Source organism: Eschscholzia californica, unplaced genomic scaffold (assembly GCF_041429995.1).
Source record: "Eschscholzia californica isolate CP2 unplaced genomic scaffold, dmEscCali1.0.p SCAF_1, whole genome shotgun sequence".
Lineage (NCBI taxonomy): Eukaryota > Viridiplantae > Streptophyta > Magnoliopsida > Ranunculales > Papaveraceae > Eschscholzia > Eschscholzia californica.
Window position 1 is genome coordinate 52,014,835 of NW_028238198.1, and position 12,029 is coordinate 52,026,863.

The 12,029-nt window shown below is 36.2% G+C and overlaps 1 protein-coding gene across 1 annotated transcript; it reads right to left on the reverse strand.

Moving 5' to 3' along the window:
- Nucleotides 1-436: 436 nt before the first annotated feature.
- Nucleotides 437-4,213, reverse strand: LOC147567523 (protein SIEVE ELEMENT OCCLUSION B-like). Its single transcript, XM_086654136.1, has 7 exons — nt 3,594-4,213; nt 3,365-3,475; nt 2,747-3,195; nt 2,561-2,670; nt 2,272-2,411; nt 1,589-2,080; nt 437-1,351 (listed from the first exon to the last, which is right to left on the reverse strand). Exons 1-7 carry the CDS (start codon nt 4,017-4,019, stop codon nt 731-733), a joined length of 2,349 nt encoding a protein of 782 aa, XP_086510262.1. The 5' UTR covers nt 4,020-4,213; the 3' UTR covers nt 437-730.
- Nucleotides 4,214-12,029: the final 7,816 nt, after the last annotated feature.

A 12,029-nucleotide genomic window follows, 5' to 3' on the forward strand; every position in this document is an offset into this window, starting at 1 on the left:
ATGTTCATTTTGAGCAACTACCTTATATGACTTAGGCTCGGGCATTGGAGAAATAGCAGCAATGTAGGAGGAATGAAGAGCATGTGGAGTGGTGAAGTGCGCTACATGGTCAGGAATTCCTTTTGGTTTGGTGATACCACTTTTGAGTCTACTTTTCATTGGATGAATATTTGTGGTAGTGGAGAATGGAACTTGAGGAGAAGAAGGTATTGTAGGTTCACTGAGAGCTGGTGAACTAGCAGGAGGAGGATAGGTTGGTAATGGTGAGGAGAAAGAAGAAGGGGATTGTGAAAGCTCCTGATCAGCCACAAGATAGGTTGTGTGATAAGATGGAACCGGGAGAAGAGGACTGAGAGCTAAATAAAGAAATTGGAGGATTTGGTATTGAGCGGGAGGATTTTGTGAAGATAATGAGCACGAGTACTTGCTAGTAATATTTTTGGTTTCCTACAAAATATTTCATTATATAACAATAGTCATTACAATAAGCACACATGAAATTAAAATTTAAACCAAAGCAAAACAGAGGGAACAACAGCCCTTGCCACCTTATACTGCAACATACACCAACCTATAGTAGCATTTATACTACTAATAGTGATAGGGAATGAAACTACTAGTAATCAAACCAAATTTTGCCTACTTAAACAAACCAAACTACAAACAAGAAAATCATAATACATATATGTATATGTATATGTATAACCCCTTACTTATAAGTTAGGTTTGTTTAATCGGTGCAACAGCGATACATAATGTACTTCTCCATAGCACGACCACATTCTGAACAAACCACCATTTCAGGGATACTTCCTGTGGTACCTGGTAGTATGAGACGGTTGCAGTGATGTGGGGTGTGAAGTTGATTCAAATGATCATTAAGTGCAGGTATGAATCCTTTAGAATCCACATGCTCCTTCCATTCATTGTACTGTGTGAATGCATTCAAGATTGTTTCCCCTTTAGCTTTAGCCATATCAGGACCTAGTCCCTTACTGATCACTGCCCACCCATGTTCACTTCCGTCGAATGTCAACATGGTTAAGATTTCTTGCATTATCGTGTCGTTCTGTACAGTCTTTCCATGTTGCATTTTCGAGTACCACATGCTTTCTAGGCGGACCCAGAAAAACCAAATTGAAGCAAGGTCTTGCCAGCAATAGCTAAGTTTTTCAGCTGTTATGGTTGCAATATTCTTCCTTACTCGCTCTTTAGGGTTGCTTTTTCCAACATATACTAGCTCTAAAGGAATACGAGCAGCTTGTGCAACTGCTTGAGCTATTGTTGTGAATTTTCTGATCCATTCAATGTCTTCTCCTCCATATAAGCAAATGAATCTCCCTTCAGCTATCTGTTGCAGAAACCATGCAATTTTATTGTGACTAGCATGAATCTGATTAGTTTCAATCTGAATACTGACTAGTCTGAGTCTGACTTGGTTCCGTCTGGGGAATTAAGTGTGATATTAATATGGGCCCAAAATCAGTCAGGGCCAGAAAGTTAAACGAGTAAAGCACGAGTGAGAAAAAAACAGGCATTTTCATATCTGTTTTGAATCGATTCAGATATATAAGTGACGCGAACATACCCAAGTTAGTATTGCTGGGTCGATACTGTCGACCAACAACTCGAGCCTCCACGATTCTTCCTTCCATAAGTCTTCCTCCCTTAGGCTAGTGAAAGGGAAGGCTAGACTGCCCCATATCCACATCATGTGGAGTGCATTTGGGCTAACAACTCTTCCTTGAGGGTCCAAAACCACCAGTATTGGTTTCTTCTCAAAATGCCATACTTCCTTGATGTATTTAATGGCTGCTGGGTTGATCACAGTAGGGTGGTGAACCGAGTGCCATGGCATCGATGTCTGCAACTTTAAAAATTGAGTTTCCTTTTGTTCATTCCAAGGTGACGCCCTATCCACAACTGGAAGCCAAACAAACTCATATTGGCTTTCAGTCCTACTCGGCTGGTGCCTTGATTCCCTATACATTTGTTCTAAAATTGAGAGCTCCTCCTGAGAGATATCGAGGTCTGTTATCAGTAGTAACACATTCTTCCTCCTCAGTACATCAAGGTGAATCTGCTGGACAAGAAAAGATGCTATTAGTGACTAGACCTCTGTTTACATCTTGAAATGCATATCGCTGCGGGTAGACGTGGACAGGGTTCGTCTGGGTCAGGTCTTATACCGACAGAAGCCCAAACTGGAGTATAGGTCCTCATTGCAGAACAAACGAAAGGGAAGAAACAATACAAGGTTTAGAATATGACCCTTTTTTTGGTGGAACCTTCAAACAATGGCTGATCCTCGTGCGAATAAAACAGCGCCCTTATAATCTTCATGTTGTCGATATGAGTAGTCTCAAAGAGGCGTACAAGCATGTTATAAGCTTCAACATGCCTTTTCTCATCTGCATTCCGTCACACAACAAGTACTAGTCAGCCTTATTACATATATATGACGAGGACAGAGTACTGTTATGAAATCCTTTAATCCTATGGTAGACCACGGTTGATTCCTAAGAATCCGAAGTTTCCAGCTGGACTGGGTTATACTCACCAATGTGTTGGTAGCAAATAGCTAGTTGCTTGGTGAGATGACCATGGATATTGTTTACTTTGTGAGCCAAGCTTGAAAATTCCCAAGCTTCAGTTGTTGATGTTATGTACCTGAAATCAAAGCAATTTCAAAAACCCAAACTTGTAATTGAGTTAGAAATCAATGAAAACGAAGAATACAACGTACTCATGACCCAAGCCGATGAGACTAATCATTTGGGAACAACAAGCCACAATGCTTCTAATGGTCCAATAAACAGCAGTAGGGATATGAGCCATGGCCAAAGACATTGGAGGTGTGTCGGGTGAAATATATTGTGCAGGAAGATCTTTGAACTCAACAATGCATTTAGTTACATCCAACATTGCCTTAATCAAGATTTTGAGTGCTTCGAGTCTAGGTTTCATTATATCACCATGTTCCATCATATCAGGAAGTTGTTTAAGAAGAGCAATAGACTTAGCAAGATTGTTGGTTGTGAAAAGTTGAGCAACGAGCCAGAACTCGCCATAGTTAACAGCAAAAGCTGCTAAGGCAATAACAACCTTGGCATCCCACGAATAGTTCGATAGTGTGTTAAACAACGACAAGGTCGTTGTATGTGCATCTCCTCCACCCGAACACTTGCAAGTTATCTGTTATAAAAACTTTAAATGAGATTGTAAAGTAGATGATAGTATTAATGGGTGGAAAGGAAATGCTAGGTTCACAAAGAAAATTTGAAGAATTTTATGCCGAAATGATGTGGCGAGTTCCCTTTTTTAAGTTTGACAGAATCTCGGCCGTTAAGAGATAGATGTTAACCTCTGATGAAACTCTATGAATCGTATATGCAAGCGCTTCAAGCATCCCGATGAACTCGTCTTGGTGGGTATTGTATTCCAGTGCCTCCATGTGTGCTTGTGTAGCTGCTGCCTACAATATATAAAGCCATAATTAGTTATCTTTCCACACCCACACAGATATAAAGACAGACCGACAGAGAGATAGCTAGACAAACAGACATACATATAGATTAAGAAAGTGAACCTACTTCGAGAACGAAACCACCATGCGAAGGAGTGGCACGATTAAGGATATCTTCGACGATTTGAAGAAGGGGTTTAACATTAACCTCACGACCGTCAGGAGCATGAGTTGCCTGGATTTGTTTCATCATTACATTATCATCAGATGATGTAAATAAATGGCGTTCATTTCTCAGTAATGAATTTTGTTGCAGAGGTTGACTATGCAATGCCAATGTCGTTGTGGGCAACGCGTGTTGCTGCACAGTATGCACAGGCTGAACATGCTGCAGTGCCTCTACAGGCTGCAGTGTCTGCACAGGCTCAACATGGTGCAGTGTTTGCACAGGCTGCACTGTCTGCAATGTCTGAGGTGAAGCTCGATCACCCCTGAAAAATGTTGGTTGTAGAGAACTCTGGGGTGTCACTACGTTTTTCATTCCTCCTGACATTTCCTTAGTAGAAAAAAACACACTTAAAAATAAGGTTTTGGAGAGAAAGAGAAAGAAGGGTTTGTGTTGTGTGGTTTTAGCTCCCTTCAAACTTCATACTTATATAGGAGTTGTTAGTACAAAAGTTTTAGTAAACATAGAATAAAGCAAACCAGACAATCGCCTTGTCTCTTACGTTGTCTTAGTTCTTCTCTACCTTAGTTTAACAACTTGGGATTTCACTAAAAAAGAGAAAGAATAAAAGGAAACAAAAGAGAAAAGAAAAATTCCTACTATCTTTTTCTTTTAGTAGTTGCTCTCTTTTACAAGGAGGAAGGTTACGGTTTTTTTGTTACTCCATATGGTCGTCAGCTATTTGTCATGTTGGATAATACACTATATTAAAGTAGAATATCAATTCTTATTTTCATTCTTATCAAGAGCTCTCTCGCCTCTCCTTTCTTATATTTTAAAGTGCCTAAATATATGGAAAGAAGTTGGCATAGAAGCTTATTATGTATGGAGGAAGACGATTAAATGAGAAATACAAAGGCAACAAAGACGATTGGTTCCAAAATGCTAAGAGTCTTAGGAATTCCACAAGGCGCCCCTAACACTATTTTCTTTTGAATACCAACAATATTTTCTTTTGAATACCGACTCTCTTTTACAAGCTGGAGATTTTATGTTTTCTCCGTAACTCCATATGGTCCTTGGCTATTCGTCGTGTTGGATAATAAACCAAACTAAATTGGAAATCAATTTTACTGAGGCGAAGATAATTCTTCGAAGATGAAACAGAAGAGGTTTACAATTTTACTATACACTAAAATAAAATAATCGTATTATTCTAGTAGTTACATAATGATATTTTGAACATAAAAAAACATCTGCATTTAGTTAGTATTAATCTAGAATTATCTTGGGCACTTATGAATACCAAGTTTCTGATCAGTTTTAAACAAGAAGTTAGAAAGAAAGTCCTAGTAGATAAAAAAGTTCTAGTCATCTTTTTTCCGCTATACCTTACATATCTAACAGGTCGTAAGTATGGATTTTAGTATATTAAAACGTTTGGCCATGTCAAATAATTAACGACTTACCAAAATTATGGTACGCATGGAATTTGGCATATAAGCATATACTAATAATAGGAGTTTGAAAGAGCCGGACACTTGGTATGTATATGTGGGATCATTTAATCGTATCAATGGTTGCAAATTGTCAGAAACTCCTTAGTACAGATCAAGAAGTGAGGAGATCGAATTTTCTTGGGATATCTCTCGCTCTTAATGTATTGATGAAACCTTAAATTTTTTCTTATACAAATAAGTTGCTTGTCTGTCCATAAACCCTCTCACGGCTCACGTGAGAAGATTGACCACAGGTAATATCTTATCCATCAGTGACCTACCAGTAACTGATCTTCTCATGTGAGAGGGTTACATGTACAAAGTACGTAATACAAACTTTCTAATAAATTAGATGATAAATAGGGTTTTTGGAATCATTGCCTATCAATAGTTGAAGAAGCATTTTGATAAATTAGATAATGGATAGGGCTTTGTAAATCATTGCCTATCAATGGTTGGGGAAGAAGGGAATGGATTTCCCTCAAAAGGACTCTCTGGCTGGTGTTTGAATGTGACCGGTCAAAACTAATTGTTCTCCTCATAGTGCCACATCAAAAGTAGTCTCATTTTTAGGGCCCTCTGGAGTTGGATAAAAAGCTTCCTTCCCTTCAAATCTGGATAAGTAAGAACCTATTTAAAGTTATAAAGCTCATAGTGGATTATAACATGTTACCTTCCTCCAACGTGTACAATATTTCGAGAATAGTCTTATAGGGTTCTTAGGTTTCAATAAGCCCTCTTTACTTCATACCCAAGTTTCCTATTATTATTGCAGATAAAAAGATAAAAAGATAAAAAGGATCAAAGCTTAAAGGACAAAGGTAATATGAATTCCTTCCTTTAATAGCTGCAACCAAACAAAAAAACAGAAGAAGCCAAAGTACGGATGAAGATAGAAAATAAGCATTTTACAGTATTGTGAACTTTTCCACTACACGTGAAAAATGTTATTAGGTAATATCATAAAAGGCTGAGGTAATGTGAGTCTCACCATGGCTTCATTTTTACCCCTCTACTGCCCTCTCATTTAAATTTTATTCATAAGGGGTTTATATTCTTCTAAAAACCATTCTGTCAAAATACATTTTTCCCCTTTTCTAAACAAAGATGGAACCACCAAATCCCGGACCTATTTTCCGCCCAAATCAATGTGAAAACATTTTTGAAGATATCGGAACAATCTTTGTTTGCTCTTAATAATTTTGTAAATTTTTGAACAAATTCGTTGTTGTTCAAATATTGTTTTGCGAAAATTATTTTGCTTTTTGTCCTTTACATTTGACAAACACATTGATTGGCACTAACGTTTTGGATGAAACATTTTTCGATTTGTCTTGTGAAGAAAGAAATGGTTTCCAAATTTTTCGTTTTGTTTTCGACAAAAACATTTAGACTAGGGAAAATGACTGTTTGGGTTCAAAATATTATCATAATAACCAAAAAAGCAAGTAACTCTTTCAATTAACTAGAACTTACCAAAATAGTGTGAGCAATGACATATAAGGTTTAAAATAATATAAAAAATTACTAATCAGGTCATTTTGTATTTAACATTTTCCAAAATTACCCCTCGTTCTTTTCCTGAAATAAAAAAACAACCGAATCTCTCGTGCTCTCTCTCTAAACTCAGTAGGATATCTTCCTCTCATCTACTTCTTCTTCTTTATTTTCTTCATCTTCACTAAATCATTACCTTCCTCCCGTCATCATCATCTCTCCCGTTATTGCTAGAAATCGAGCTCCACCACCGTTACCGACAGATTTCTTCATCAATTTCTTCCGGAAGGCAAAGAGTTTCAGAGATCCTAGGGCACATTTCAAATTATGAGTTACTATTCAAATGATAAGGTATTATCCAAAGTATAAGTTACTATGCAAAGTATATGCCAAATCCATGTAGTTGTGGTGAAGATGGGTTTTGGAGCTGATGTTATTATTGTAAATGTGTATGGGAAGTATGGTGATACCAACATAGCTCATGAGGTGTTCGACAAAACGCCTGAAAGGAACATTCTCTAATGGACAACTCTCATGACTGGGATATCAAGACATATCATTATTCTCTCAGTATAGAGACCCAAACTGTTCTCGATCTAAGTGAACCGGCAGAACTCAATCGCCATCTACAAATTAACCACATAAACCCAAAGAGGGCTGATGTATGTTTGGAACCCCTGAGAAAAGATTATAGTGATCGAGATTTTCAAGTCATATGTAAGATTTTGTCATATGTAAGATTTTGTCATCTTCCATAGAATGGAGGTCAATGGAAGAAGCATTAGAAAAATGCAGAGTTTGAGATTACACCTGGACTTGTTTCTCGATGTTTTCGTGATTGCCAACGATACGGCAATGCAACGTTGAGTTTCTTCTCATGGGTAGGTCAGAAATCTTGTTACAGCCATACAACAGAAACCTATAACATGGCCATAAAAATATCTGGATCATCGAAAGATTTTAAGCACATGAGAAATCTCTATGATGAGATGAGAAGAAGTGGCAGCTTGATAACTTCGGAAACATGGACTATTATGATAATTCAGCATGCTCGAGCAGGTTTAACCGAGATTGCACCAAAGAAATTCGAAGAGATGGCAGCTAGTGGGTTTATACCTAGTAGTAATGCATACAAATATTTGGTAATATGTCTTTGCGGAAAGAAGGGGCAGAAGATAGATGAAGCAATCAAAATCTTCAATGATATGATAAATGTTGGACATGTCCCAAATAAGGAACTAGCTGAGGTTTATCTTAATTGTTTGTGTGAACTAGGTAAAGTATCAGATGCTCGAAAATGAAAGGAACATCTGCTCAGTAGTGGTTTCTCAGTTCCACTTAGCTATTTGTTGGTCATTAGAGCTCTTTGTCGAGCGAAGAGACTAGACGAGGTTTTATTTATGGCAGATGAGTTAAGTAATAAACGATTTAAACTGGACTAGTACTCATAGAAACGGTACTTCATTATATAACAAATGATAGTTTGCATGTTTAATCCCACAAACACTGGGAATCCATTATGCTTATAAACCAAGAAAAAGCTCAGCAATTTTATGTTATGCAGGATGGGAAGAGGAACAAAGAACAAGTTTTGGCATTTGCTGGAGTGACTGAATATCCATTCAAATGTAGCCATTAACCATTCTCAAGATCTCATCTTTAATATTTCGGTGGAATATATGTTGGAGCAGTCTTTACGCTGCAGTATGCCATGACTGGACAACCTTTTGTTGTAGATTAATTTTAGGACTGCTGTAGAGTTCTTAATCATAAGTCATAGTTGTAGTGATAGAGGGATGTTCGGTTTAGACTTTTTTCTTATGGTACGCACATAGTCCTTTTTTTTCCAATGTACTAAAGTAAGTGTATTAGGTTCGGTATCATCTTGTGACGTAAATAAAGTTATTATAATTAACCCCAATTCACATCTCCTAATTTATAGTTGGTATTTGTGTGTGTATACCGCCAGATCTTTGTGTGTTTCTGTGAGGGTGTACAACTGTGCTCGTAGGATACATACAATTTGGTCAGGCATGCTACATGAGGTTTACTTGTGTCGCATGCGTTAGGAAGTGATACATCACAAAATGCCCTTGATCTTATGATGACTCCAAATCCTTCATTTATAGGACATGGTCAGTCCTGATTTAGGATCCAGAGCCACTAGCATAGAAAATACTTTCTAGGAAAACAACATTAATTGGGTGAGGCATCAGTTTTTTTACGCGAAGTTAGAAAAAACTCATTTACAGAAAATCATTAAATTCACTTGATAGGCCAAATTATAGTCACTCGCTGGTTAGTAAAACAAGATAAATGTTGGTGGCCACCAGAAATTCAATCTGAAAAAAGTGAGTCATGTATAGATTGCAAATCATGTTTGCATTCTATATTTTGCAAACACAGTTTGCAGTTTACATTATGCAAACACACGTTTGCAGATTAGATTGTTGCAAACACGTTTGCATAACAGATTGTTGCAAACACGTTTGCATAACAGATTGTTGCAAACACGTTTGCATAACAGATTTTTGCAAACACGTTTGCATAACAGATTGTTGCAAACACGTTTGCAGAAAGGCGTAAAGGAAAAAAATGCCATTTTTTCTGGGTTTTTTTTTTGAAAAAAAATATTGAAAGTGAATCTTGTTAGAAAGCTAATGAAAATCATTTCTAAATATATAATTTTTATAGAAATCCGACATCTCAAACAAAAGTTATTTCGATTTAAAGTTTAAAAAAATAAATAATAATTTAGTTACACAAAATGACAAAAAGGGGTATTTTAGTATTTGCACACTTTTTGACCTGAATAATAATTTTCATACGTTTTATGCTTTTCTACTCATTTTCAATATTATTTTGACCTTTCTAGAAATTACCCCTTTAGACTAATGCATTTTTTGTTTGTCTTATGCAAAAATTAAAATGTTATGCATATTACCCTTTCGATTTGACAAACCCATTGACAGACAAATAATATTTTGACTAATGCATCGTAATTTATCTTGTAAAAGAGAAATGTGTTCTGCATTTTATCTTTTGCTCATGACAAAAATTAAAAAGTAAAAAATAAAAATAAAAAATAAAAAATTAAATATTGTTATAATATTATATTCGCAATTAACGGAGACAACCCAAAATTCATGAAACTTCAAAAAAAAATAACTTTAGATTGACTATAATAAAAGTAATGCCTCATGAAACTGTGTCTCGCTCGGTTGTTGCTAGTCCCTAACCCCAATGGGTGCATTGGGAAACCCAATAAGAAATCTAGTTCCGCTTCCGTATTGCTCTTGGATTGCTTTTTCTTTCTACGCTTTTTAATGTCTGATCCACCATAATCGTCTTTATCCTCTTTTTGTTGGTTTGGTAGATCTGATCCAAGATCTTCTTGGACTGACTGCTCTTTTTCTTTTTTATTTTCTAATTCAAGATATTTTTTTTCATTTCAAAAATTCAAGGCTTTCTTTGTGTTTTTCTACATCATAGTCCTTACTGTAAAGGAATCGAAAGCCTTGATCGTGCTTCCAATAAAGTTTATATCTCTCGCCATGTTGTTTTTGACAAATTTGTTTTCCCTTTTCAAGGTGATTCTCCTTCCCCATCTTCTTCTTCTTCTAATTTTGTTGATTTTTTCGACTCTTTGTCCTCTTCAAGTTTCATGAGTCCTCCATCGGATTCTTCTTCTACTGATTTTTAGCACCGGTTCAGGATTCACGTTTATTGGATTACCTTTGTCTGGTTTCTCGCCCAATTGGGCCTTCGTCTTGTTGAAATATATTTCTATATGTTAAGATATCCCATATAATAGATATTAGAAAATATCAAATATTAGAAACTAGTAAGAAATAAGGAACTAGTAAATATATTAGTATAAACTATTAAGAAACTAGTAAAATATTAGAAACTAGTAAAATATTAGAAACTAGTAAAATTAAAAACTAGTAGTATTGTAACTCTATAAATAGAGTCTTATAATTCTTTTGTAATCCATCAAGGTATAAAACAAATTTTTTTGATCAATTTCAACTTGGTACCAGAGCCAACAGTCTGAAATTTGTGTTTTGTAATTTATATTGATTGGAAGAGAAAGAGCTATCATCTTCATCTTCATCTTGTTTTTCCGGTTTAACTAAAGTGAAGGGCAACTGATGCTTCCCCAATAATGACTCGCAATAAGGCAAATTCAAATTTTGCTAAAGTTATTGGTCAATCTGACAAAATTACTTATAAGTGTACTCACTGCAACAAAATTGGTCATACCAAAAGTCATTGTTATGAACTATTAGGCTATCCAGAATGGTGGGATCATAATCGAAAGAAAACTCTAGGAAGACCCTTGTAGATCCAACTGTTAAGCAAGGTTCATCGACGGTAGCCACTACAGGTAATGTAGGCAAGACTTTAAATATGTCTACACATGTTTTGAATAGTACTTGGATAATTGATTCTGGTGCTACAGATCATATGACTTTTGATTCTAAACAGGTCTAAACCATTAACCAATCTTCACATAGATATGTCTCTACTGCCAATGACACCTCAGCCCCTGTTGTAGTGGAAGGACCTATAACTCTAACGAACAAATTGAACTTAGACTCTGTTTTGGTTGTCTCATCTTTAAATCATAATTTATTATCAGTGTCTCAAATAACCACCACTATATTTTGTGTTGTAATCTTTTGGCCTGAATTTTGTGTATTTAAGGACATCCAGACAAGGCAAACAATTGGTTATGGTGTTAGGCGAGAAAAGTTGTATTACTTGGATTTAGTATCTAAAAGCTCTAATAAATTGCGTCAGGCATTAGTAGTGAACAATTCTGAAATAAAAAATAAAGATGAAATATGGTTATGGCATCGCCGTCTCGGACATGTCTCCTTCAGTTACCTTAAGAAATTATTTCCATCGCTATTTATAAAATGCGATGTTTCCAGTTTTCAATGTGATGTTTGTGCACTTGCAAAAAGTCATCGTGCATCGTTTCCGTTAAATTTAAATAAAAGTCCAACTCCTTTTATGGTTTTACATTCCGATGTCTGGGTTTATCTAAGGTTCCTACTTTGGGTGGGGCACGGTGGTTTGTTACCTTTATTGATGATTGTACTAGGATGACTTGGTTTGTTTGATGAAATCTAAAAGTGATGTAAAGTTATTGTTTCAGAAGGTTCATAAACTGTTTAGTACACAGTACAACGCAAATGTCCAGATACTTCGTAGTGACAATGGAGGAGAGTATATGGATCATGGACTTCAAACTTATTTGGTTTCTCATGGTATTGTTCAACAAACTACTTGTCCAAATACCCCTCAACAAAATTGGGTCGCTGAAAGAAAGAATCGTCACTTGTTAGAAGTTACCAGGGCTATGTTGATCGAAGCACATATGCCATTATCT

What these genes read in the sequence shown, in the direction of transcription:
- LOC147567523 (XM_086654136.1), bottom strand. Translation starts at nt 4,019, where the DNA reads ATGTCAGGAGGAATGAAAAACGTAGTGACACCCCAGAGTTCTCTACAA. An exon ending in TTCATAGAGTTTCATCAGAG is followed by an intron (nt 3,196 to 3,364) that starts GTTAACATCTAT and finishes TTTTTATAACAG; the next exon opens with ATAACTTGCAAGTGTTCGGG. An exon ending in ACCCAGCAATACTAACTTGG is followed by an intron (nt 1,352 to 1,588) that starts GTATGTTCGCGT and finishes TTTCTGCAACAG; the next exon opens with ATAGCTGAAGGGAGATTCAT.